General features: G+C 51.4%; 1 protein-coding gene across 5 annotated transcripts; it reads left to right on the forward strand.

Moving 5' to 3' along the window:
• Positions 1-704: 704 nt before the first annotated feature.
• LOC106731373 (C-type lectin domain family 2 member B-like) lies at positions 705-26,215 on the forward strand. Of its 5 annotated transcripts, XM_075913451.1 has the most exons (9): positions 705-1,189; positions 2,716-2,835; positions 3,296-3,482; positions 6,777-6,975; positions 18,889-19,103; positions 20,794-20,895; positions 24,277-24,458; positions 25,029-25,132; positions 25,346-26,215. In XM_075913451.1, exons 5-9 carry the CDS (start codon positions 19,025-19,027, stop codon positions 25,461-25,463), a joined length of 585 nt encoding a protein of 194 aa, XP_075769566.1. In that variant the 5' UTR covers positions 705-1,189; positions 2,716-2,835; positions 3,296-3,482; positions 6,777-6,975; positions 18,889-19,024; the 3' UTR covers positions 25,464-26,215. The 5 variants fall into 5 exon arrangements, with proteins under 5 accessions (XP_075769566.1, XP_075769569.1, XP_075769565.1 ...); XM_075913454.1 differs by lacking the exon at positions 705-1,189 and having other exon boundaries at positions 1,934-2,835; positions 26,050-26,215; XM_075913450.1 differs by lacking the exon at positions 705-1,189 and having other exon boundaries at positions 1,950-2,835.
• Positions 26,216-27,123: the final 908 nt, after the last annotated feature.

Here is a 27,123-nt window from a genome sequence, read left to right on the forward strand (position 1 = left end):
GTTGGGCTGGTCTTTGAGTTATGCATATTTGTATCCGTAAGAAAATTTCATTAAGCATGGGAAGGGGGTGTCTGTCACACTGTGAATGGATTTCTTTTCTACATGTAGGCATAACACTAAATAGACCAGCTAGTAACCTATTAATTGAGCTCATTTGAAATAGTAGTTGGAGGTGACTGACGCTGCTTTTAATTTATCATTTCTAAGTCAGAAGGAAGCAAAAGTTGCTAACAGATCACAGTGAAAAAGAAAGAAAGAAAGAAAGAAAGAAAGAAAGAAAGAAAGAAAGAAAGAAAGAAAGAAAGAAAGAAAGAAAGAAAGAAAGAAAGAAAGAAAGAAAGAAAGAAAGAAACTCCTAGGAGAAGTGATGCATTTGACTGTTGTGGAGAAAAGAGGAAGTGGGAAAAGCAAATTGCTTTTAGCAGAATAATCTTAAAGTTAAAAACTAATCCTTTAAATAAATTAAAATCAAATCCTTTTGATTCTTCAGGTTACCTCTAATGTTAGTGTAGAAGGGAAAGTAAACTCTTGCTATGTAGTACAACGTATTAACATTGTGGTTTGCATGTTTGTATTAACCAATCACAGTCACAAACTGTGGGCTCTGAAGCAGTGGCTGTACAGGGTGTTTCCAAAAGTAGGCCTCAGGTTAGCTGCAATTTCAAACAGACCCAGTTTCATAAAGGAAACCAGCAACGTATTTTCTTTCTGCTTCACACAGGAAGTGTCTTAGGAAAATGCAGCTGCCTTTGCTACCCACAAAGCTGAAATCTTACAAAAGAAGATCTTTGACTTATCTCTTGCCACTTTCCCTCTATATAGCCTAAACAAGGTTAGTATTTTAATATTTGTCTGATATGCGGCCTGCCCCTGCTGGTCCTGCCGTGGCCACAGCTTCAGCTCTGGGGAACCTGGTGGTGGCTGCTGGCTGATCCCGGGGCAGGGACCTTGCTCTGGAGCTGCACCGTGGCCCACAGCTGGGAGAATTGAGCACGGCGACCTAGGCAATGCTAAGGACTGACTGCTGTCACCCTGCTCTTCTGGGGGTGTAGAACCGCCCCCTCCCTGATTACCTTGGGGGCAATTGGTGGTGGAAGGCAGAACTACACAGAATTTGCATCCTCATGTTGTGTCCTGCCGCTGTCAGAAGCTCTGTTCCCCGGAATCCTGGAGCCCGTGGGACACTGAGGTAAGAGGCTGCCGGGGACCAATGCTGGGGTATTTCCCAGTACAGCCCACAGGGGATGGGCAGGCCCTGCTGATGGGGGGAGGGAGGGCAAGGGAGATAGTTGCCCCCAGGTCCGGCCATTTCAGTGGTGAGCGGAGCTCCCAGCCATCGCTGCCACAGAAAGAGCAGCAGGCAGCTCCAGGTGTGTTTGCACTGCCTAGAGCAGCACCTCCCTGTGCAGCTGTAGGGGCTCAGGTGGGCCCAGTGCCCTGGTCTGGCCATGCTGAGGGCTGCCTGCCCTCGGCCCCTTTACCTTGCCCCAGGGTCCAGCAGCCTCTACCGAGATATGGCTGAGCCCAGAACAACCCAGCCCCACAGAGACCATAGAGAGGAGGGAGATTCACTGGAGGGGGAAGCTGACTCACGCCCCATGCCCATGTGTGTGTGGGAGGAGGGGAATGTGAAATCCAGCATAATTGTGGGGGGTTGTCTCTACACAATGTTAGGGATTGAACTGCCATGGGAAAAGCTCATCTTGGGGCTGGGCTGGCTCATCCCCATGGGCAAGAAGAGGGGGGAGAAGGGAGGGAGGTGAGACACAGACACAAAGTGCCTGGGTCCTTGTCTTTACTGGGCTTGGCAGATCTTGGGGCACCCTTCCCATCCCCAGCTGGCTTCCCCCTCTGGCAAGATAACAGAGAAGGACTGAATCAGTGAGTATATATATGTGTGTGAGAGAGAGAAAGAGAGAGAGAGAAAGGGAGAGAGTCATCAAAGAGGGCAATATGGCCACAGCGGTTGGTTGGGTCTGTGGTTTCTCTGGGAGTTTCCCGCTCACTGTACAGTCACACAGCCCATATCTGGGCAGAGTGAAGTTTCTTTAGCACAAACACGTTCTGCCTGAGAAGAGCTTAAGTTCTTCCTGGGCCCGGCAGAGGCTGCTGTGCTGCTAAGACTAGGTATGTAATAGTGTAGTCGATTTTTTTGCTTAATAAGTCTCGGAGTCTTTTTCGCTTTAAAGCAAAAATTTGGCCTTGCACAGAACTCATCTCCATTGTCTTTATAGAGACCTTTTAATAGATTAGGGTTCAGTTTAACACACTGGTCACCAACCAGTAAATTGGGATTTACTGGTGGATCTTGGAGCCTCTGACAGGTGATCCTCACTGGTGTGGCCAAGAGACTATAAAGTGCCAGCACTTCAGCTGCTCCTCCCCGCACTGCTGGTAATCTCCTGCCCTTTGCCTTAGCACTGCCCCTCCCCTGGGGAGCCTCCTGCTTTCTGGGCAGGGCAGGGGAGGGAGAAGAGGAGTGCTGATGTCGGGTGCTCCCCCCCTCACTTATGGTTGCCAGATATCCAGTTTTGAACTGGACAGTCCAGGGTTTGAGATTTCTGTTTGGGAAACAAATTGAGAAAATAGAAATGTCGGGTATTTTCTAACTAAGATGGAATGTCAATTGTGATGTCATGGCAAGTGTGTCCGGTATTTTTGTTGAAACCATCTGGCAACCCTACTCCCACTCTGTATCCTATCTCCACCGAGCAGGGCAAGGAGCACAACAGGACTTGGGAGGGAGTTCGCTGGCTGCTTTAGGGAGTGAGCCAGGGCCAGGACAGAAGTGAGCCTGCCTTAGCCCCACTGCAACCCCACCCGGAGCCACCTGAGGTAAGCAAGGCCCAGCTGGAGCCCACATCCCTAACTTCGTCCCCAGTCATGAACCCCTCCTCCATCCCAAGCCTCAGCCCCAAGCACCCCTGCAACCAAATGCCATCCCAGAACCTGTACCTAGAACCCTTCCTAAATCCCAACTGCCTGCCCCAACAGCAGCTCAGAGCCCCTCTGACACTCCAGGTCCCTTAATCCAAGACCAGAACCAACACCCCAACACGCTGCCCCAGCCTGGTGAAAATGAGTGAGATGGGCAAGAGAGGGATGATGGAGTGAGCATGTGTGGGGCCTAGGAAAAGGGGAGGAATGGAAGTGGGGCAAGGGTAATTATATTTGAGGTAGCTCTTGGATTGCCCTTAAATTCAAGAAGTGATCTCATGCTTAAAAGGGTTGCAGACCTCTGGGTTTAATACCATGCATTTCCTATAATGTTTGCTCTCATCACTTTTCACTGCAGTGGGAACAGCAGCCAGCTCGCTGTATACTCTCCCAGCTCCAGCATGTGTCCGCATGGTGCAGATCCTCAGGCAAAAATGGAAAGAGAGGTTATATTCAAGGAGCAGATGAATTATAAGAACTCCCTCGTGGGCACAGGCAGAGCCCCACAACAGGATCGTGGATCGCCAGGAGAGGAGATTCTCCAGGTGAGACAGCAGGCGACCATCTTTGCCTCCCTGACAACTGTGATGGAGCCTCTGGCTTGCATGCCTGGAGAAGGCTTCTTCCTAGATTTATTTTAGTAATCGTGTAGCCGCAACAACTTTTAGCAGTTACACTGTTACTAAAATGCTCCTCCTGGGGGAGGGACCAGCATTCTATGCTCTTCTGCCCAGGCCCATTCCTGGGGAGTCCCCTGCCACTCCAAATAGGGTGGAAGGAGGAACCAGTTTAAAAACTGACTCGCTGTGCAGTCCAGCTCCCGCCTGCCATCCCGTGCTGCTCTTGCTGCTACAGCTCCCCATGGGCAAAGCTGCTTCGGCATCCCACGGAGCAGGCCTGCCATGGCCTGCTCCAGGATCTTGCCTGTCCTCCCTCCACACTGTTGCCTCTCTTTCAGTGGCAGCAGCCAGGGGAGGGGAGGTGGCTCCATGGGAGATGATACGTGCGGGGATCCAACTTGATAGCTGGCTTTCCACATGTACCAGCTCCCCGCTGTCCCCCTCAGTGTACTGCAGAGGTGGGATGGGGGATTAAAGGCAAACACAGGAAATACGGCGCTACTTACTGAAAGCAACGTGTATGAGTCTCAAAACTGGCCATTCATGAAACTGTCCTTCAAAGCTTCTCTGGTTTGTGCTGCCCCAAGATGTGATCTCTGGTGTCTGGCTGCTCAAAGTGTCTTGCTAAGGGATCTGCCTCTACCTCCCACCCAGCCAGGAAAGTTTCCCTCTTGTTCTCACAAAGATTATGCCTCTCTTGTTAATTTAAAAGTTGAGAAGTACAAAGTAATACATATTTGGAAAAATAATCTGAGCTATATGTATAAAAGAATGAGATACATGTAGGCTACGTCTACACTGGCATGATTTTCCGAAAATGCTTTTAACAGAAAAGGTTTTCCATTAAAAGTATTTCCGAAAAGCGCATCTAGATTGGCAGGACGCTTTTCCAGAAAAGCACTTTTTCCGGAAAAGTGTCGATGGCCAATCTAGACGCGCTTTTCCGGAAAAAAGCCCCGATCGTCATTTTCGCGATCGGGCTTTTTTGCGGAAAACACTACTGTGCTGTCTACGCTGGCCCTTTTCCAGGACAGTTTTCCGAAAAAAGACTTTTGCCCAAACGGGAGCAGCATAGTTTTTCCGGAAAAGCACTGATGATTTTATATTAGATCATCAGTGCTCTTCCGGAAATTCAAGCGGCCAGTGTAGACAGCTGGCAAGTTTTTCCGGAAAAGCGGCTGATTTTCCGGAATAACTTGCCAGTGTAGACACAGCCGTAAAGTAATGCACATTGGAAAAAATAATCCCAACTATACATACATTATGATGAGGACTAATATGGCTACAACTACTCAGACAGATCTTGGTGTCATTGTGTGTAGCGGAAGTCAAAAAAGTACATAGAATGTTAGGAATCATTAAAAAGGGACAGAGAAGAAGACAGAATACCTTCTTGCCTCTATATAAAACCATGGGATGCCCACATGTTGACTCCTGCATACAGATGTGGTTGCCTCATCTCAGAAAAAATATATTGGCATTGGAAAGGGTTCATAAAGGGCAACAAAATGATTAGGGGTTTGGAATGGATCCCAGATGAAGAGAAATTAAAAGTCTGGGACTTTTCAACTTAGAAAAGAGGACACTAAGGGTGAATATGATAGAGTTCTATAAAATCACGATTGATGCGGAAAACGTGAATAAGGAAAAGCTATTTGCTTATTCCCTCAATATAAGAACTAGGGGTCACCAAATGAAATTAATAGGCAGCAGGTTTAAAATTAACAAAAGGAAGCTTTTCTTCAACCTTTGGAACTCCTTTCCAGAGGATGTTGTAAAGATCAAGACTTTAACAGGATTCAAGAAAGAGCTAGATAGTTTCATGGAGGTTTGGTAATCAATGGCTATTAGCCAGGATGGGTAGGAATGGTGTCTCTAGTCTCTGTTTCTCTTGATATGGGAGACAGGGGAGGGATCACATGAGGATTACCTGTTGTGTTCTCTCTCTGTAGAGTATCTAATATTGGCCACTGTCAGCAGACAGGATACTGGGCTATTACTACTGGAAAAAGTACAAAGAAGTGCAACAAAAATGATTAAGTATATGGAACTGCCTCCATATGAGTGAGATTAAAAAGACTTGGATTGTCAAGCTTAGTAAAGAGAAGAGTAAGAGGGCATATGACAGAAGTCTATAAAATCGTGACTGGTGTGGAGAAAGTGAAATAAACTGAATGAAGTACGTTATACAATGCATAGTCAACCTGTGGGACTCATTGGCAGAGGATGTTGTAAAATCAACAACTGGGTTCCAAAAAGATTTAGATCAATTAACAGAGGATAGGTCCATCCATGACGACAGGGAAGCATCACTTCATAAAATGCCCTGTTCTGTTCATTCCCTCTGGGGCATCTGGCTCTGGCCAGTATCGCAGGACAGGATACTGGGCTGGCTGGACCAGTGGTGTGACCCAGTGTGGCCATTCTGATGTTCTGCTGTGGTGCATAGGCAGCTGGTGGGCTGAGACACGAAGGCTACGTCTCCACTGCAGGCTTTCTGCGCAAATGCAGCGGGTAGGATGCTCTTTGCTCCCCTCTCCCTGTGGTCAGTTTTGTTGAGGAACAAAAGTTCCACAGAGTCCAGGTGATTCTGCCGTCCCAGCCCAACCTTCTCCCAAATGGGTAGGGTTGCCAGGTGTCCGGTATTGACCCGGACAGTCCGGTACTTTCACCTCCTGTCCAGTAAAAACATTCAGACAATACCAGACACCTGAAACGTCCAGTATTTTCTGATTTTTTTTCCTGGCCAGGAGGGAAAAATACCGGACACCTGGCAACCTACAAACACGCAATGCCGTGCCCGGCATCCTTCTCGCCCCCCTCCCAGACCTCATGCTTACCTGGTTCCACAGGGAAGCTAAGTTTTTTGCTCAACAACTTTGGTCTCTTGCCCCCCCCCCTTTGTTTTCTTCAACAGAATTTTCCCCCTCTTTTTTGGGGGGAGTGAGGGGGTGTTCGGTATTTTTGGTTCAACCATCTGGCAACCCTACTAAGGGGGTCTCTGAAATTCATTCAGATCAACCTGTCACATGGCAAATACCTGTCCCTCGGGCCACAGAAACAGCCCGAAGTCATGAAAGTGCCCTCAGTGGGTCAAGGGGGCATTAATTTCAGCCTGAGCAGTGTGAATCCTTTTCTAATGGCTCCTCTGGCCCTATCGCTTTGTGGGGTGAACTGGGATCGCCCCTCAGCTGCTTTGTCCCTGTTATTTCTTGGCAGATTTCACGGAGGAATCCGGCGCTGTTACCTGGGTTGTGTGTGTATGGATTGGCCGGAACCTGCCATGGACTGGTTATCTCTAAGCGCTACAGCCCACCCACCCCCGCCTCTCCATGTTACTACTCTCGGGAAGAGGTGGAGCCTATTCCTCGGAGCAGCCATTCCTCTCGCCATATCCCGGCGCACGCAGAGCGCTGAGGTAAGAAGCCGCCGGAGACCAAGGGAGGGGGATAGGAAAACTGCCCCAGTCCCTGCCTGCCTCAGTGGCCAGCTGGCGGGGCCGAGCAGGATTCAGCGCCTTGTTTCGCTGCTGCTGCACTTCCCGCATCTGGCTGCTCCCGCCTGTGGCGAGGCTGGAAGCCCAGAGGGACCGAGCAAGTGGAGGAGCGGGTATTTGGGGTGTCCGGAGCCCAGCTCTGGCCAGAGGCGGAGCCAGGGTGATTACCCCCTTACATCCCATTCCCCAAGGTCTGGGGCTGGAGCTGGGGGAGGAGGGCGGTTCTCAAGGTTCCCGGCTCAGCCCGAGCCGCCTCACCCTGTGGTGGGGTGGGCTCCGAGCTGGGCGAACACTGATGAACTCGCTTCCCTGTGGCTGCTCAGAGCAAAGTGAGCTCAGGGTTAGCCAGTGACTAACGCAACAGGGCAACATGGCTGCTAGGATGATAAAATCCTAGAACTAGAACTGGAAGGGCCCTTCAGAGGTGATCTAGTCCAGTCCCCTGTCCTCACGGGCGTGGCCAAGCACCGTGTAGATCATCCCTGACAGGTGTCTGTCATTTCCTAGGTTGTTATTTCCTTTTTTATAGCTGGGCACTACATATGCCCTTTTCCAGTCTGCTGGAAATTCTCCTCACTTGCATGATTTTTCAAAGATGAGAGCAAACGGCTCGGATACCTCCTCTGTGAGCTGCTTGACTATTCTAGGCTGCATTTCATCAGGCCTTGGTGACTTGAAGTCATCAACTTTTCTAAGTAATTTTTAACTTTTTGTTTTTTTTTATTTTAACTTATTCTTATTCCAGCTCTATGGTTCTATGATTCTATGAACTTCTAAGCCTGCCCCCATTTCCGCTGGATTTCCTTATGTTAGGCATCCCTTCGTCTAACTCAGGGGTGGGCAAAAGAGACTCCGTGAGCCAGATCTGCAAAGCAGGTGGATCCGGCCTGCGGAGGCACGGCTGCCCCCCTGCTCCCAGGGCAATTAAGGCCTGGTGTGGGGCAGTGCCTGAAGCCTTCTCCGCTCTCCCCCACTGCGCACTGCTTACAGGGCGGGGCAGAGTGGACAAGGCTTTGCACATTCCCCTGCCCCAAGCCCTAATTGGCCTGGAGGCAGAGGAGCATGCAAAGCCTCCTCCTGTCCTGCTGTGTGTGCCCTGCTCACAGGGCAGTGGGGAGAGTGGAGCACGCTTTGCATGCTCTTGCCTCCCCCCCCCCCCCCCCCGCAGCCAATCAGGGCCCGGGGGCGAGGGAGCTGTGTGAAGCTTCCTCCACCCTGCGAAGAGCCTGCAGCGCTTCATAGTGACACGGGCTCCTTGCAGGGCTGGAGGAGGCTTCCCATGCTCCACTGCCCTCTGGCCCTGATTGGACTGGGGCTGGGGGAGCGTGCCAAGCCTCTTCCAGGGCCTGGGTGTCTAGTGGGAAGGGGGAAAATCATGGTCTGGGAGTGGGTAGCCCCTCCCCTTCCCATTTAGGCCCCACCCCTAACAGGGTAGCCCAGGGCCACTTCAAATATTTTTGAAGTGTCCCGTGGGCAAAAATTATTGCCCGCCCCAATCTAACTTGGTGAAAATCAAAACAAAAGAAGTCATTAAGAACCTCTGCGGTTGATCTGTGGTTTCCCCCAAACCATTTCCCTTCCCACAGCACAGTCATGCAACCCGCATTCGGGCGGGGTGGAGTTTCTTTAGTTGAAACATGTTGAGCCTGAGAAGGGCTGCAGTACTACCTGGGCCGGGTAGAGGCCACTGTGGTGGCAGGACAGTCAGCTGCATGAACACAGCTGGGTTATGGTGGTGAGTAAGGATGTAAAGGATCATGTAATTGACTAATCGGATAGTCGAAAGGGTAGAGCTGCCCCTTTGAAATGCCACAAGGGTTTCAAAGTGGCAGGGCTGCGTGAAGCCCAGAGTCAGATGGGGACTCCCCAGCTGCAGTTTTGAAGTACACCCCTCTTTCCCCTCCCCCCTCTTGCTGCCTCTAGCTGATAGAGGCAGCAAGGGGAGAGGGAAACGACGAGTTGACTAGACTGTCGATTAACATCCCTAGTGGTGACAGGCAGGTGCACAGATCTCTCAGCTCCCTTATCTGCCCCTCTGGCTGCAGGTTCCTCCCACCCCTTGTGTCTGAACTGAATTCCACAGATGAGATCAGCACCAGACAGAGGCACCTAAACCTTAATTCCCTCTGGCAGAGCACAGGGGAGGCAGAGAACTGAACTAGAGCCTGAGTCCTTAAACCTGGGAGCATTTGTAACCTGGTCCTCTAGTGAGTGTGCTACAGGCTTCCCCCTGCCCGCTCCACAAAGGATCTGAGTTGTCACTCTCTGTGTTGTAATTTTAAGCATTCTTAACTGAGTGAGGACTCAAAAAATGAGATTTAAAAATCAGAGTTCCCCTCTTCATCTTCTGGTTTCTCAGTCTCTGGAATGGAACCAGGTCACATTTTCAAACTTTTCTCTGTATCCACAAAGGCTGGAAATGTTCTTTAATAATTTAAAAAAAAAATGAAAACTGCGATTCTTTCCTAACTGTTTGCCCTGGGATGGCATACCAGCACCTATTTTCCTATCATGCCTTACTTAAATAAGATTCATTTATTGGCATTTTCCTGGGGCGGCCTGGCTCCCGACGCAAGGCCCTTGGGACACGCAGCTTGGGACATGCCCCATTTTTATTTGCTCAGCAACTTTGAGCCTGGAGTACTGGCACTCTTTTTCTTACAAAAAAAGCACTGTCTAAGGAGCTGGGCTTTGGAAAACCTCACCTATCCTAAAATCACAGCTGGTAACAGGGTGTGAGAATTTCCCAGCAGGAAATTTAGAAACCTCATGATCTCTATTGCAGCAGTGCTTAGGTGACCCATGTCACTTTACAGTGGTTTTGAGCTCTCATCTTTTTCCTTGAACAGAAGCTGTGTCCGAACAGTCCAAATCTCAGTGGAACAGCTTCCCCCCAACACACTCACACACTGAAAGCTGTTTACTGGAGTGGAGGCTCCCTAAACTTGTAGTTCTTTCTTAATCACCTTTTTTCCTAGTGGCAGAAACATCCTGTCTCTGCATCCCCTCCCTCTGGAAGCATTTACCTTTTTGGAGAAGGGAATCACTTTGAAATACAATTTCCCCGGAGACGAAGTGGGGAGATAAGTGGGCAGGAGCAGGATTTCCCCCCATTCTCTCCAGGTAGGGATTTTAAATTTTTATCAATAAACTAATTGAATAGTCGATAAGGGTGCCTTGTCCCAGCGCTGTTGCTACACTTCAAAGGCGAAAGTGATGCAGGGAACAGGGGGACCATCAGGGGTCTGATTGAGTCCTTCACTGGCCCAGTGCTCCCTGTGGCGTTTCAAAGCAGTAGCGCCACATGGAGCCCAGGGTCAACTGGAGACTGCCCCGCCGACCCAGGGCTCCATGCAGCGCTGCTGTTTTGAAACGCTATATGGGGGTACCTGCAGCATTTCAAAGTAGCTGTGGTGCAGGGAGCCCAGGTTAGCTAAGTTACCCTAAGTTCCATGTGGTGCTGCCTCTTTGAAACACTGAGGGATGCCTGGGGCCAGCTGGGGAGTTCTCAGCTAGTGCAGGGCTTCCTGTATCATTTCAAGGCGGCAGTACTGCATGGAGCCATGGGTCAGCCGAGGACTTCCCCCGCTGTCCGTGGGCTCTATGCGGAGCTGCCGCTTTGAAGTATCCCGTCCTTTTCCCCCCACTCTTGATGCCTCTTCCTGATAGAAGCAACTAGGTGTGGGTCGACTAGTGTTTCACCACCCTACTCCAGGTGAAGGGATGAAGGGCCCAACCGCATTTGGGGAGCAAATAACTGGACTTGTCCAACAACAGTTGCTGTTAACCACTATCTAGTCTGTGTTATAAGTGAGTTACTGTTCCACTTTGTGACTAGAAGAGGGGAGGTTGTCTAGGGCACACAGTTGAAACCCAGCTGTGGGAGAGAGCTGTGTAACCGTTAAACCACAGGGCTGAGTCCGGATGCCTGGAGTCTGTTCCTACAGCTGCTACCGCCTGAGTGACTCTGTGGACATGGCAGGGGGTTGGTTATTGCCTGTGCCTTAATGTCATTCTCTGTGCAACGGATGTGGGCATGCTCACCCAAATCTATCGATAATAGGTTCTGTACAATTCTGGACGTGAGTGGTTAATCAGTGAGCATTACTGCGCTGTTCTTAGCTTTGGGGTTTGTTCTGAGCAGTGGGGGTGTGTGGCAAAGCTCCAGCTATTTCCTGTGGATCTTGTACTAGTGTTAGCCCCAGGGACTCACTGTAGCCCTCCACACAGCCTCTGTCTCTTTAATCGAGACAGGAGCCACAGCCTACTGAGCTATCCTCAGTAAAAGCAAGTTCATACATTTGGGTAAAATCCCCTTTGGAGTCCTGACCTCCCTTCTTCAGGCAGGCATTTAGCATATGTGCATGTGTGATAGGCCATCAGCATTGGTTTGTGCAGGAATGGACTAGAATGGTTGGAGGGAGACAAACTGCCGGGTCACTCTTGGTTCTTTTCACTGGGGATGCAACTGGACTGATTGAAATCCCAGCATTTAAATCACCAACAAAAATAATTGATTTAAATCAAGTATCCCAATGATATTTCTTGATGTTTCTTAAACAACTAGGCAATTCGCTCGTCATAAGACGGGATTTTGAGGTCTCTCCTCCACGTCGGTCTTTTCTCCTGAGCCTCCGGGGTCTGTCTCTCTCTCTCTCTCTCTCTCTCTCTCTCTCTCTCCTCCTTCTACTGCCTCCTCCTGCCCCCCCCCCCCAGCTCTCCTCCACCTCCTGCCTCTTTCTCTTCTCCTCCCCGTCCTGCCTCTCACTCAGGGGACTGCAGAGCCCAAATGGCCGTTTGGGCTCCACACTCCCTGTGCTTCATGGGGGGCGCGGAGCCCAAATGGTTGCTTGTGCCACTTGCTCCCATGCGTCGGCCTGGCTAAGCCGCACAGAAGTCAGCCGAGCGCCACGGCAGGAGGCGAAGGGGGGCAGGGCAATAATATTCATGGCCAGGGGGCGGGGCCTGGAGCCGCTGTCAGACAGCACATCACCACCCCGCCCCCCTTTGCCTCCCACCGTGGCACTCAGCTGACTTCTGTGCCGCTCACCCGGGCTGCCGCGGGGGAGCAAGCAGCGCAAGTGTCTGTTTGGGCCCCGCACTCCCCATGCAGCACGGGCTACCCTGAGTGAACAACTAGCATTTCAGGCAACAGCGCCCCCCCCCCCCCCCCAGGGAACAGCCAGAATTTCAGGCAACAGTGCCCCCCAGAGGGAACAACCAGCATTGCAGCGTTACAAACTCTAAGACACTGGGCTACTATATATATGATGGCGCAAATCTGATCATTGAAACATGTTAGTTTGCAACCCAGCACTAGGGATGTCAACATGTAGACGACTGCATGATTAAGCAATAATCCTGTCAACTAAACACATCCCCACTTCCCCCACTCCTTGTTACCTCTGTATCAGAGGCAGCAAGCAGTGGAGGGCGTGAGCCCGAGACCAGCAGATAGCCTTCCCCAACCTATGGTGCTCCCTCTGATAGAGAGGCAGCAGCTTGGGTTGTTCAGAGGACAGGTGGGACCAAATACACATGGGGAGCCAGCTTTTAACCTGGCTCTGCATGCATACTGGCTCCATGGACCCGTCTGCCCTCACCCCTTGCTGCCTTTACATAGACAGTGGAGAGGGTGGGGAGGCAGAAGCTGGCGATGTGGGGAGCCAGCCCTGGCTCCATGTTGCTACCTCCCCCTACCACACTGCTACCTGTGGCGAGGCTGGAAGCCCAGAGGGACCGAGCAAGTGGAGGAGCGGGTATTTGGGGTTTCTGGAGCCCAGCTCTGGCCAGAGGCGGAGCCAGGGTGATTACCCCCTTACATCCCATTCCCCAAGGTCTGGGGCTGGAGCTGGGGGAGGAGGGCGGTTCTCAAGGTTCCCGGCTCAGCCCGAGCCGCCTCACCCTGTGGTGGGGTGGGCTCCGAGCTGGGCGAACACTGATGAACTCGCTTCCCTGTGGCTGCTCAGAGCAAAGTGAGCTCAGGGTTAGCCAGTGACTAACGCAACAGGGCAACATGGCTGCTAGGATGATAAAATCCTAGAACTAGAACTGGAAGGGCCCTTCAGAGGTGATCTAGTCCAGTCCCCTGTCCTCACGGGCGTGGCCAAGCACCGTGTAGATCATCCCTGACAGGTGTCTGTCATTTCCTAGGTTGTTATTTCCTATTTTATAGCTGGGCACTATGTATGCCCTTTTCCAGTCTGCTGGAAATTCTCCTCACTTGCATGATTTTTCAAAGATGAGAGCAAACGGCTCGGATACCTCCTCTGTGAGCTGCTTGACTATTCTAGGCTGCATTTCATCAGGCCTTGGTGACTCGAAGTCATCAACTTTTCTAAGTAATTTTTAACTTTTTGGTTTTTTTTATTTTAACTTATTCTTATTCCAGCTCTATGGTTCTATGATTCTATGAACTTCTAAGCCTGCCCCCATTTCTGCTGGGCTTTCATTATGTTAGGCGTCCCTTCGTCTAACTCAGGGGTGGGCAAAAGAGACTCCGTGAGCCAGATCTGCAAAGCAGGTGGATCCGGCCTGCGGAGGCACGGCTGCCCCCCTGCTCCCAGGGCAATTAAGGCCTGGTGTGGGGCAGTGCCTGAAGCCTTCTTTGCTCTCCCCCACTGCGCACTGCTTACAGGGCGGGGCAGAGTGGACAAGGCTTTGCACATTCCCCTGCCCCAAGCCCTAATTGGCCTGGAGGCAGAGGAGCGTGCAAAGCCCCCTCCTGTCCTGCTGTGTGTGCCCTGCTCACAGGGCAGTGGGGAGAGTGGAGCACGCTTTGCATGCTCTTGCCTCCCCCGCCCCCAGCCAATCAGGGCCTGGGGGCAAGGGAGCTCTGTGAAGCTTCCTCCACCCTGCGAAGAGCCTGCAGCGCTTCATAGTGACACGGGCTCCTTGCAGGGCTGGAGGAGGCTTCCCATGCTCCACTGCCCCCTGGCCCTGATTGGACTGGGGCTGGAGGAGCGTGCCAAGCCTCTTCCAGGGCCTGGGTGTCCAGTGGGAAGGGGGCCAAAGGGCTCCCTCGCCTTAGACCAATCATGGTCTGGGAGTGGGTAGCCCCTCCCCTTCCCATTTAGGCCCCACCCCTAACAGGGTAGCCCAGGGCCACTTCAAATATTTTTGAAGTGTCCCGTGGGCAAAAATTATTGCCCGCCCCAATCTAACTTGGTGAAAATCAAAACAAAGAAGTCATTAAGAACCTCTGCGGTTGATCTGTGGTTTCCCCCAAACCATTTCCCTTCCCACAGCACAGTCATGCAACCCGCATTCGGGCGGGGTGGAGTTTCTTTAGTTGAAACATGTTGAGCCTGAGAAGGGCTGCAGTACTACCTGGGCCGGGTAGAGGCCACTGTGGTAGCAGGACAGCCAGCTGCATGAACACAGCTGGGTTATGGTGGTGAGTAAGGATGTAAAGGATCGTGTAATTGACTAATCGGATAGTCGAAAGGGTAGAGCTGCCCCTTTGAAATGCCACAACGGTTTCAAAGTGGCAGGGCTACATGAAGCCCAGAGTCAGATGGGGACTCCCCAGCTGCAGTTTTGAAGTACGCCCCTCTTTCCCCTCCCCCCTCTTGCTGCCTCTAGCTGATAGAGGCAGCAAGGGGAGAGGGAAGCGACGAGTTGACTAGACTGTCGATTAACATCCCTAGTGGTGACAGGCAGGTGCACAGATCTCTCAGCTCCCTTATCTGCCCCTCTGGCTGCAGGTTCCTCCCACCCCTTGTGTCTGAACTGAATTCCACAGATGAGATCAGCACCAGACAGAGGCACCTAAACCTTAATTCCCTCTGGCAGAGCACAGGGGAGGCAGAAAACTGAACTAGAGCCTGAGTCCTTAAACCTGGGAGCATTTGTAACCTGGTCCTCTAGTGAGTGTGCTACAGGCTTCCCCCTGCCCGCTCCACAAAGGATCTGAGTTGTCACTCTCTGTGTTGTTAATGTTAAGCATTCTTAACTGAGTGAGGACTCAAAAAATGAGATTTAAAAATCGGAGTTCCCCTCTTCATCTTCTGGTTTCTCAGTCTCTGGAATGGAACGAGGTCACATTTTCAAACTTTTCTCTGTATCCACAAAGGCTGGAAATGTTCTTTAATAATTAAAAAAAAAATGAATACTGAGATTCTTTCCTAACTGTTTGCCCTGGGATGGCATACCAGCACCTATTTTCCTATCATGCCTTACTTAAATAAGATTCATTTATTGGCATTTTCCTGGGGCGGCCTGGCTCCCGACGCAAGGCCCTTGGGACACGCAGCTTGGGACATGCCCCATTTTTATTTGCTCAGCAACTTTGAGCCTGGAGTACTGGCACTCTTTTTCTTACAAAAAAAGCACTGCCTAAGGAGCTGGGCTTTGGAAAACCCCAACTATCCTAAAATCACAGCTGGTAACAGGATGTGAGAATTTTCCAGCAGGAAATTTAGAAACCTCATGATCTCTATTGCAGCAGTGCTTAGGTGACCCATGTCACTTTACAGTGGTTTTGAGCTCTCATCTTTTTACTTGAACAGAAGCTGTGTCCGAACAGTCCAAATCTCAGTGGAAAAGCTTCCTCCCAACACACGCACACACTGAAAGCTGTTTACTGGAGTGGAGTCTCCCTAAACTTGTAGTTCTTTCTTAATCACCTTTTTTCCTAGTGGCAGAAACATCCTTTCTCTGCATCCCCTCCCTCTGGAAGCATTTACCTTTTTGGAGAAGGGAATCACTTTGAAATATAATTTCCCCGGAGACGAAGTGGGGAGATAAGTGGGCAGGAGCAGGATTTCCCCCCATTCTCTCCAGGTAGGGATTTTAAATTTTTATCAATAAACTAACTGAATAGTCGATAAGGGTGCCTTGTCCCAGCGCTGTTGCTACACTTCAAAAGCGAAAGTGATGCAGGGAACAGGGGGACCATCAGGGGTCTGATTGAGTCCTTCACTGGCCCAGTGCTCCCTGTGGCGTTTCAAAGCAGTAGCGCCACATGGAGCCCAGGGTCAACTGGAGACTGCCCCGCCGACCCAGGGCTCCATGCAGCGCTGCTGTTTTGAAACGCTATATGGGGGTACCTGCAGCATTTCAAAGTAGCTGTGGTGCAGGGAGCCCAGGTTAGCTAAGTTACCCTAAGTTCCATGTGGTGCTGCCTCTTTGAAACACTGAGGGATGCCTGGGGCCAGCTGGGGAGTTCTCAGCTAGTGCAGGGCTTCCTGTATCATTTCAAGGCGGCAGTACTGCATGGAGCCATGGGTCAGCCGAGGACTTCCCCCGCTGTCCGTGGGCTCTATGCGGAGCTGCCGCTTTGAAGTATCCCGTCCTCTTCCCCCCACTCTTGATGCCTCTTCCTGATAGAAGCAACTAGGTGTGGGTCGACTAGTGTTTCACCACCCTACTCCAGGTGAAGGGATGAAGGGCCCAACCGCATTTGGGGAGCAAATAACTGGACTTGTCCAACAACAGTTGCTGTTAACCACTATCTAGTCTGTGTTATAAGTGAGTTACTGTTCCACTTTGTGACTAGAAGAGGGGAGGTTGTCTAGGGCACACAGTTGAAACCCAGCTGTGGGAGAGAGCTGTGTAACCGTTAAACCACAGGGCTGAGTCCGGATGCCTGGAGTCTGTTCCTACAGCTGCTACCGCCTGAGTGACTCTGTGGACATGGCAGGGGGTTGGTTATTGCCTGTGCCTTAATGTCATTCTCTGTGCAACGGATGTGGGCATGTTCACCCAAATCTATCGATAATAGGTTCTGTACAATTCTGGACGTGAGTGGTTAATCAGTGAGCATTACTGCGCTGTTCTTAGCTTTGGGGTTTGTTCTGAGCAGTGGGGGTGTGTGGCAAAGCTCCAGCTATTTCCTGTGGATCTTGTACTAGTGTTAGCCCCAGGGACTCACTGTTGCCCTCCACACAACCTCTGTCTCTTTAATCGAGACAGGAGCCACAGCCTACTGAGCTATCCTCAGTAAAAGCAAGTTCATACATTTGGGTAAAATCCCCTTTGGAGTCCTGACCTCCCTTCTTCAGGCAGGCATTTAGCATATGTGCATGTGTGATAGGCCATCAGCATTGGTTTGTGCAGGAATGGACTAGAATGGTTGGAGGGAGACAAACTGCCGGGTCACTCTTGGTTCTTTTCACAGGGGATGCAACTGGACTGATTGAAATCCCAGCATTTAAATCACCAACAAAAATAATTGATTTAAATCAAGTATCCCAATGATATTTCTTAATGTTTCTTAAACAACTAGGCAATTCGCCCGTCATAAGACGGGATTTTGAGGTCTCTCCTCCACGTCGGTTTTTTCTCCTGAGTCTCCGGTCTCTCTCTCTCTCCCTCTCTCTCTCTCTCTCTCCTCCTTCTACTGCCTCCTCCCCCCCCCCCCCAGCTCTCCTCCATCTCCTGCCTCTCTCTCTGTCTCTTTCTTTCTCTTCTCCTCCCCGTCCTGCCTCTCACTCGGGGGACTGAGAGCCCCTGTGCTTCATGGGGGGCGCGGAGCCCAAATGGTCGCTTGTGCCACTTGCTCCCATGCGTCGGCCTGGCTAAGCCGCACAGAAGTCAGCCGAGCGCCACGGCAGGAGGCGAAGGGGGGCAAGGCGATGATGTTCATGGCCAGGGGGCGGGGCCTGGAGCCGCTGTCAGACCGCATATCACCGCCCCGCCCCCCTTTGCCTCCCACCGTGGCACTCAGCTGACTTCTGTGCCGCTCACCTGGGCTGCCACGGGGGAGCAAGCAGTGCAAGTGTCTGTTTGGGCCCCGCACTCTCCATGCAGCACGGGCTACCCAGAGTGAACAGCTAGCATTTCAGGCAACAGCCCCCCCCCCCCCCCCCCGAGGGAACAGCCAGAATTTCAGGCAACAGCGCCCCCCCAGAGGGAACAACCAGCATTTCAGCGTTACAAACTCTAAGACACTGGGCTACTATATATATGATGGCACAAATCTGATCATTGAAACATGTTAGTTTGCAACCCAGCACTAGGGATGTCAACATGTAGACGACTGCATGATTAAGCAATAATCCTGTCAACTAAACACACCCCCACTTCCCCCACTCCTTGTTACCTCTGTATCAGAGGCAGCAAGCAGTGGAGGGCGTGAGCCCGAGACCCGCAGATAGCCTTCCCCAACCTATGGTGCTCCCTCTGATAGAGAGGCAGCAGCTTGGGTTGTTCAGAGGACAGGTGGGACCAAATACACATGGGGAGCCAGCTTTTAACCTGGCTCTGCATGCATACTGGCTCCATGGACCCGTCTGCCCTCACCCCTTGCTGCCTTTACATAGACAGTGGAGAGGGTGGGGAGGCAGAAGCTGGCGATGTGGGGAGCCAGCCCTGGCTCCATGTTGCTACCTCCCCCTACCACACTGCTACCTCTATTAGAGCATGGGATGCTGGCACACATCCTGTCCATGGGGAGCTTGGGGAAGCTGCTGGCCCTGCCACTGTGGACTCTATAATAGTTGTGTAACCTACAATATTTTGTGCAGTTACACGACTATTCAATTAATCACGGTCTGACAATCCTTGTCTTAATTAACTCTTCTGCCATGCTTAGCCCTGATTCACCATCACGTAAACACAGAACAGTCCAATCCAGCTCGTGTCTCTTTGCACATGTTACTTTAGTCTGCTGGGAAACAGAAATCTGAACATACAGAACATTCCAGAAGCCAGAACGAGACTATAGGCCTGGCACGTTTGTGATGAGGAGCAACTGTAGCTGTTACTTTTAAATGAGACATTTAGTATTTTGTCATTTTAAAAAATAATTTATGTTTATCTACCCTGGGGGGATGGGACACCACAAACAAACCAACTGACCCTTCGGCTGCCCTGACTCATTTCTCATTCTAGGTCAGCCAGGAGAGGAGCCAAAGCCATGGACTGTTGCCTACGAGAACTGACCCTGCCATGGCTGTGAGAGGCTGTTTTGTGCAGCTACCTACTTGATGAAAGTCCAGCAGCCAGCGCTGCTTCTCTGAGAAGAGAGATGAGGGAGGGAGAGGAAACGGGCCCCTCTGCGCAGCCTCTTAATGCCTCAGGAGATTTGAAGAGTGAAGGAAAACCAGGTAACTGGAGCTTCCCTGCCTAGGGACTGGCAAAGGAGAGATGTCGAGATTCTGACTTATAGTGGTGGGTGTAACTGCCTTCTTCCCCCCGTTCCCTGGTGCAGCAGGGGCCGTATTTCTTCTATGGACTCAGCTTGTTATGTGCAGCTTCTCTCTAGCATGGCTGCTGTAGCACGTGCAGCTCCAGTGGTGCACAAGTAAGAACATAAGAACGGCCATACTGGTTCAGACCAAAGGTCCATGTAGCCCAGTATCCTGTCTGCTGATAGTGGCGAATACCAGATACCACAGAGGGAGGAAACACAATAGTATGGTATTCATCATGGTAATCATCATGTGATCCCTCTCCTCTTCTCCATTTCCAGACAAACAGGCTAGGGACACCATTCCTTCCCATCCTGGCTAATAGCCATTTATGGCCCTAACCTCCATGAATCTATTTAGCTCTTTTTTGAATCCTGTTAAAGTCTTAATCTTCACAACATCCTCTGGCAAGGAGTTCCACAGGTTGACTGTGTGCTGAATGAAGAGCCACTTCATTTTGTTTGTTTTAAATGTGCTACCTGTTAGTTTCGTTTGGTGACCCATAGCTCCTGTATCATGGGAACAAGTAAATAACTTTTCCTTATTCATTTTTTCCACACCAGTCATGATTTTATGGACCTCCCCTCTTTTCTAAGCTGAAAAGTCCAAGTCTTTTTAATCTCTCTTCATATGGGACCCATTCCAAACCCCTCATCATTTTTGTTGCCCGTTTCTGAACCTTTTCCGAAGCCAGTATATCTTTTTTTTAGATGAAGTGACCACCTCTGTTTGGAATATTCAATATATTATGTAACTGAATATATAGAGAGAGGCAGTAAGACATTCTGTCTTATTCCCTATCCTTTTTTAAATTATTCCTAACATCCTGTTTGCTTTTTTGTCTGTCACTGCACACTGAATGGATGTTTTCAGAGAACAATCCACAATGACTCCAAGCTCTCTCTCTTGAGTAGTTGTAGCCAGTGTCACGGAAAAAATGCATGGTGTCCTGGGAATGCATCTGCTTTTCTCCTCCCCCCCCCTTTTTTTTTTGTGGAACAGCAGACGTGCCTTTTAAGAAGCCCTGTATGCCTCGTTCTATGAGGAAGAAGGGCTCTTCAGAAAGACAAGGATTTTCCTAAATTTGGCCCACAAATTTTTGCACAATTTGCATACTTTATTCTGATAGATCAGCATTGTCTAGACGTAGCCGGGGGGACAGTCCCATTGGGAGGGAACTGGCAGCAGGGAGAGGCATCACTCCTTCTGAGAATACCTGCAACATGTGAATAGAATTATCACCCCCTCCCCCGAAGTGTAACCATAAAAAATGAGCATGCTTAAAATTAAGGGACAAATCTGGTAACAACTGTTACAGCAAGAGGAAACTGAGGAGAGGTCACCCAGAGCGCTACAACCGGCCACCAGGGGGTGAGCAGGGGCTGCCCAAACCTTCACCAGCAAACGCTCCCAGCTGCCTTTTCTGTTCCTTGTGTTATTGCACAGACTGTTTGTGCTGCCCCAGCTCATTCCCCTGCCCTCCATGGTGAACTCTCCCTCGCCTGCCAGTCTCTTGTCAGAGTTTTCTAGCTCCTTGATCCTCCTCCCTTCAGATTAGAGCCTGACGGCAGCCGTTCTGGTCTCACTGATGGGTTTTATTTTCCAGGTGATCAGGCTAAACCTGCGCTATGGAAACGTCCAGCTGTCCTTGCAGCCGTAATCTTGGCTCTGGTGGTCGTCGTCGTTGCTTTAGCAGCAGCTCTGGGAGGTAAGTTCCCACCCCCTGAACATTCAGTCTCTGGGTGTGGAGCTTTCTGCCTTTGCTGCTCACAGCGCCCTGGTGTCTGCTCCTGGGCTCTCAGAGTCGCTCTAGGGTCTTTCATACGAAGCCCAGACTGGGCCAGACCCAAGGTCCATGTAGCCCGGTGGCTTGTCTGCCAACAGTGGCCAAGGCCAGGTGCATAAAGGGAGTGAACAGAAACAGGGATTCATCAGGTGATCCCTTCTCTGTCGCCTGTTCCCAGCTTCTGACCAACAGAGGTGGGGACCCCATTCCTGTCCATCCTCCTAGGAGCCATCCTCCAGGAATGTCTCTGGCTTCCTTTTAGTTCCGTGTCCCCTCCTGCCCGATCACTGTCTGAGCTGAGGGCATCACAGACTCAAGCAGATTTCTCCTCACAGTTCTGTGAGGCGGCTCCCCTTTATGTGGTGGGCACAGGCACTGAGGCCTCTTTGCAGAAAAGGCACCAAGACACCCACGTCCCAATTTCAGGCACCCTGTGATCCACCAAACCCCTGTATGGCCACTGCTGAGCCCTGGGACGCCTGAGCCCCCCTGGGGATGACAGTTTTGCCATAGACATTCCCTCGGTGCTTCTGTGTCTGTCTCTGGGCTTGTGCTGCTGCTTGGCCTTGCCTGTGGTAGCCGTAGGGCAGGATCTGGCAAATGTGCTTAGGATGCCAGCCTCTGTGAAATAGGTGGGGGGACAATGAGACCTCCCCTCTTAACCCTGACTCAGTGGTTAGGGCCCTCACCTGGGGTGTGAGACACCCTGGTTCCAGTCCCCTCTGCATGAGGTGAGAGAGGGTCTGAGCAGGGATTCCCCACCTCCCAGGGGAGGGCCCAGCCACTGAGCTCTGGGGGGAGGCAGGGGAAGAATCCTCAATATTGCCTGTGGAAGTTGTTCCACTTCAGTTATTTAATTCCACAATGACTTACTAGAACCCTCTGATCTAGTATCCCGAGTGGTAGGAGCCCCCCGCTCTCAGATCCCTGCTCACCAGGGATCGGGGACTGAGCAGGGTCTCCCACATCCAGCTGGGAGCCCTACCGAGGGGTTACAGGTCATCTCGAAGATTGCCCTTTCTCCTCCCCTCCCCCCCAGCCATTTCCAGGGGAGTTAGGTGTCAACTTCTCCCAAGAGCTGACATGGGTGCCTGTGTCTAGGGCAGGATTTCTGCTGCAGGAGACTAGCAGGGCTGCTCCTCCCTGCAGCCAGGGCTTAGGTGCTGAGTTGCAAGAGGGACGAGGTGCAGGGCACATCCCTGGTCGCTGTCTCCTGTTGGCTGGCTTGGGCAGCCGCTGTCTAACCTTCTGGCTGTTGTGGGTCCCATTTGTAGGCACCTCTCTCTCCCCATTCATTGCATGGGGCATCTTGCAATGCTGAAATTTTACTTGTCTAGGAAATCATTAGGACATCACATGCCTCTGTCCCTGCCTGTATCCAGACCCAAGGGTCAGGCAGGGATTCGGACATGGCTTGGAATTTTATCTGGATTTCCTGGATCCCAGTCACACAGGGCAGTGAACACAAGACAGTCGCTCTGTTTCAGATCCCAGCCCCTTCTGTTGCTACTTTCTGTATTTGGGGATTCTCTCTACACATGTGTGGACTGGCATGGAATGATGTGTCCCCTTCCCAGCAGCATGTGCACATGACCACTCTTGAGGTTTTCCTTTGCTACCTCATCAAGATTTCTGAAGGCCTGCAGTGATGCAGAATTCCACCAGGAGTTTCCTTTAGCTGGAGAAAAAGCCTAAATCAACTAAAAACAGCCATATTGGGACAGAACGAAGGCAGTATTCCAATAGTGCCAATGCCAAATGTTTCAAAAGGAGTGAATAGAGTGAATTGATCCATCTCATTATACTTTCCAGACTTCTGCCAGAGGCTAGGGACACCAACCCTGCCCATCCTGGCTAAGAGACATTGATGGACCTAACCTCCGTGAACTTAGCTAGTTCCTTTTTGAATCCTGTTATATTGGCTTTTGCCAATCTATATAACTCTGGCAAGGAGTTCCACAGGTTGACTGTGCACTGCATGAAGAAATATTTTCTTTGGTTTGTTTTAAACCTGCTAACTATTAATTTTATTAAATGACCCCTAGTTCTTTTGTTATGAGAACAAGTAAATAGTATTTCCTTAATCACTTTCTCCATACTTGTCATGACTTTATGCCTTGGATAAGGGAATGTGAGGGAGTGAAAAGAGGAGGGCCTGGCATCGCAGGGATGAAACAGGACCTTTTGGCTCAGCTAGTCCCACCCCACTTTATCTGTAGCCAATGCCAGGTCTGGAGGGAAGATAATGAAGGAGCCTGGCTCGTTTAGCGGCTGACCAGCAAGGAAACAGGAGTTTGGTTCTGCAGACTGCAGGACACAAACCCAAGCCTGTTCACTTGGCCAGCCACAGGAGAAAGTCAGCCTCCAACCTCACCCCATGGGACAAAGGGGAGACCCTGCTAGAACCTTAACTAAGGGAGGAACCTGGACTCTTGGGGCCAAGCCCTGAGCTTAAGGACTATCCTAGTATAGTAGGTCAGAGTTCCTAGGCCTGGGGCACCAGCAGCAAAGTCCTGCAGCCTTTCTCTGCTGCCTAATCCACAGACCCATCCACTAGGCCACCCCACCCCCAGGGTGACCCAGTCACAGGGACCTTGTCAAAGGCTTTCTGGAAGTGTAAGCACACTGCATGCACTGGACCCTCCTTCCCCGCATGCTTGTTGGCCCCTTCAAGGAATTCTAGTAGATTTCAGACTCACATGGTCTTTGGGAACAAGACCAGCAGCAGCAAGTGCAGCAGGTCAAACCCCCTTTTTGGGGTCTGATCCCCTCTAGTGGCCATTTTGTGGAATTGACTGAATTATGGCTGCATTGAATATGTAACTAGCAGCCTTGGGAACTCGCTGGCACAGGAGAGTCCTGAGTCCTAGAGCTCAGCAGGATTCATAATGGGACTGGACCTTGATGTGGCTCATGAGACCATCCAGAGGAGACCCTGTGTCCTCTATAAAGGGGGATGAATCAGCCGTTCTCTCCTGCCCCTCCGGGTAGGTCACTCTCTCTGGATCAGGGTACGACTGGAAGGAATAGAAACCTTCCCACTTTGGGGGGGATGTTCCCTGGGGCAGGTATTGCCACCACTGCCCACTAGGGGGTGTCTTGCCTCCCTCTGAAATCGCTGGTGGCGGCTCGCAGAGAGCAGCCGTGTAGCCCATCAGTCTGTTCCAGTCTGGCCGTTCCTGCACTTCTCTTCCTGCTCGTTCCCCATGGAGACATGAGGGAAGCATCAGTCTCCTATCTGGGTGTTTTCTGCCTTGTCCATCTCCTCTCTGTCTCTCACTTTCTCTCTTTTTATTTTTTAAGTGGAAAAATCTAGGCAGCCGCCTCCCTGCCCCGCTGCTGCCCCTGGGTGCCCCGACGGCTGGTTCAGGAGCGAAGGGAAATGTTACTATTTTTCTAAGGCTGAAAGGGACTGGACCGAAAGCCAGAACAACTGCTCCTCACACGCTGCCTCCCTGACTGGGATTGAGAATCTGCAGGAGCTGGTGAGCAGCACGGACGCTTTGTGCCGAGCCCAGTGATCGCCGGCAGCACAGGCCGGGCTGGAGTCAGGGTGGGCCCAGCCACTGTAGGGAAGAGCCTATGGCCCCAGCCTCCCCAACCTTGCACCTGCTCAGAGCCTTGGTGGGAGACTCCCCCTGAACAGGGCTGGGCCCCCTCAGTCAGTTCCAGTCGCTGCCTGGCGCCTGCAGGGGTGTGAACCTCCCTCCTCAGCTGAGCCCCAGTCTCCAGGTTCCCTATGGATGGAGAAGGAGAATCCAGCTGAAAATGGGACCTGCTCTGTGCCCCCTTCCCACCTGCCACAGTTCCTCTCCCCTGGCCCTCCTGTGCCCTGAGATGGGCCCTGCTGGTCAATCTTGTTGCTCAATCCCTGCTTTATCCAGTAGATGCTACAGCCCCAGGGAGAGTGAAGGGTTAACACGGATCTGATCTCTTCACTCAATTAGAAAGGTTGATGTCTCTAGAAATCCCTGGCTGCCCTGGACTCCCTGGGAGGTGGGGGCAGCACAGAGCCAGGGTCTAACTCAGCTGACAACTTTGCTTGTATTTGAAAGGCTTCCCTGCTGCCCTACCCAGGCAGACTGGACCACTGGATTGGCCTCCAGAAGGACGCAGGTGGGGTCTGGAGATGGGTCAATGGCACCAAGTTCGACCGTCGGTGAGTCTGTTTCTTTTTCTGCATTGGGTCCGAGTTGATGGAAATGCCTCACTGGCTGCTTCCCCCCCTGCCAGGAGTGGGGTCTGGGCTGGCACAGGGAGCAGGGATCCTGAGCGGCTATGAGTGCAGCAGCTCCCATCCCTCATCTGGGTGTCTGTCCTGGTCTCTGCCTGGCACATGCTGAATCTAACTCCTACTGCCTCTGGCTTGCAGGTTTGAAATACAAGGAGGAGCCGACTGCACCTACCTAAATGAAGACCTCACAATCAGCAGCTCCAGCTGCAGTAGGCTGAGGAAATGGCTCTGCAGCAAACCCGATGCCTCTACATAGCTAGAGGTGCATGTTTTAGAAAGGGACTTGGGAACTGAGTGGAATTGGAGACCAGATATGACACAGCCTGGATCTGGTCCCCCTTCATGTCCCCTTCGTGCTGCAGCCTTGTTCTGTGTTTATTACTCTGCCTCCAGAATTTTGCCTGGTCCTAGCTTTGAATCTCCCTGATGCTGGGGTCTGAGAGCCTTCTCTAGGGCAGATGTCTCAGTTTCAGAGGAAGTGCCTCTGTATCCCACCTTTGTCAGGGCTTGGGTCTCTCGCTGCTCTATCACTTCGTGCAGGGGGCCTCTTCCACTCCCAGCTGACCTGGCATTTAAGGCTTCACATCTCCCTTCTGTGCACTGTGTTGTCCCCACAAGCCAGCCCTTCTGCAAACCAGTGCCTGCATTTTGCTTCTGCTCTGAACTAAGGATAGGCCAGCACTTATAAGCTATCAGAGCCATTCCTCAGCTGATGCGTTTTTCTAGGGTAAAAGCACAGAAGAGAAAATGTATAAAAATAAAATTTCCCATATGCCATAACGCTGGGTCGGGTGACGGGGTGGGCCCACTTGCTGATTCCCTTTTCTGTTCATTCCCTCTAGGGCAGGGGTCAGCAACCTTTTCAAACCAAAGAGCCAAACTCCACCAAAATTCAGAACAACTGGTCAACAAAGAGCCGTGTAAGAATGCCCTTTTGCAGACTGAAAATATACAACCTAATGTTATTGCTACTTGACAGAACACTAAATGAAACATTGTATTCACAGACTTTATGTAATAGCATTTTTGTTGCTGCTGCGCCTGGCAGGAGTCAGGGTTGGGGTGTATGGGGAGCTCTGGGCAGCAGGTTGGGATGTGTGGGAGGTGCAGGAGGCAGGGCAGGGTGGGTGCTGGAGGTGGGGGAGTCCTGGGGCCAGATTACCTTACCTGGGTGAGGTTGAGCTGCACCTGGCAAGACGAGGGGCTGGACCAGGATTGCCACAGCCGAATCATGGCCTCATCTCCAACCCACGTTGTAGAAGACAGAAGCTGCCGCTAGACCTTCCTGTGGTTATATGGGGGCCAGACTGCAGGGCCTGCCCCAGGATCAGGACCAAGGACTGGACATTGTGGCCAGATGGAGGCTGGGCATGCCACCTGGCCCAGGGAGTGCTCCCCGCACAGCGGGCTCCTTGCCTTTGGGCATCCAGGCCCTGCCCTTGGCAATGCTATTGTCTTGTGCACCAGGCTCAGACCAAAAGTCCTTTACCTTTTCCCCTTCCATCATGTCTAGTTGCATATTACAACGGACTGTTAAGTTCTGGACACGGTGAGGCAAGGATGCTTCATCCCCTTCCACTCCGTTCCCATCCTCCTTTCCCGTCCCTCTTCAGGGACACATAAGAACGGCCGTACTGGGTCAGACCAAAGGTCCATCTAGCCCAGTATCCTGTCTGCCGACAGTGGCCAGCACTAGGTGCACCAGAGGGGGTGGACCAAAGACTGTGATCAAGCCATTTGTCTCGTGCCATCCTTCTCCAGCCTCTGACAAACAGAGGCCAGGGACACCATTTCTATTCCCTGGCTAATAGTCTTTTATGGACCTAACCTCCATGAATTTATCTAGCATCTCTTTAAACTCTGTTATAGTCCTAGCCTTCACAGCCTCCTCTGGCAAGGAGTTCCACAGGGTGACT

The sequence above is a fragment of the Pelodiscus sinensis genome, chromosome 32 (assembly GCF_049634645.1).
Source record: "Pelodiscus sinensis isolate JC-2024 chromosome 32, ASM4963464v1, whole genome shotgun sequence".
Classification (NCBI taxonomy): Eukaryota; Metazoa; Chordata; order Testudines; family Trionychidae; genus Pelodiscus; species Pelodiscus sinensis.

Bases quoted from the DNA above. Each gene is read 5' to 3' on its own strand.
- LOC106731373 (XM_075913451.1), top strand. From the start codon at position 19,025: ATGAGGGAGGGAGAGGAAACGGGCCCCTCTGCGCAGCCTCTTAATGCC. The intron at 20,896-24,276 runs GTAAGTTCCCAC...TTATTTTTTAAG, and splicing joins TTTAGCAGCAGCTCTGGGAG to TGGAAAAATCTAGGCAGCCG. The intron at 24,459-25,028 runs GTGAGCAGCACG...TGTATTTGAAAG, and splicing joins TTGAGAATCTGCAGGAGCTG to GCTTCCCTGCTGCCCTACCC.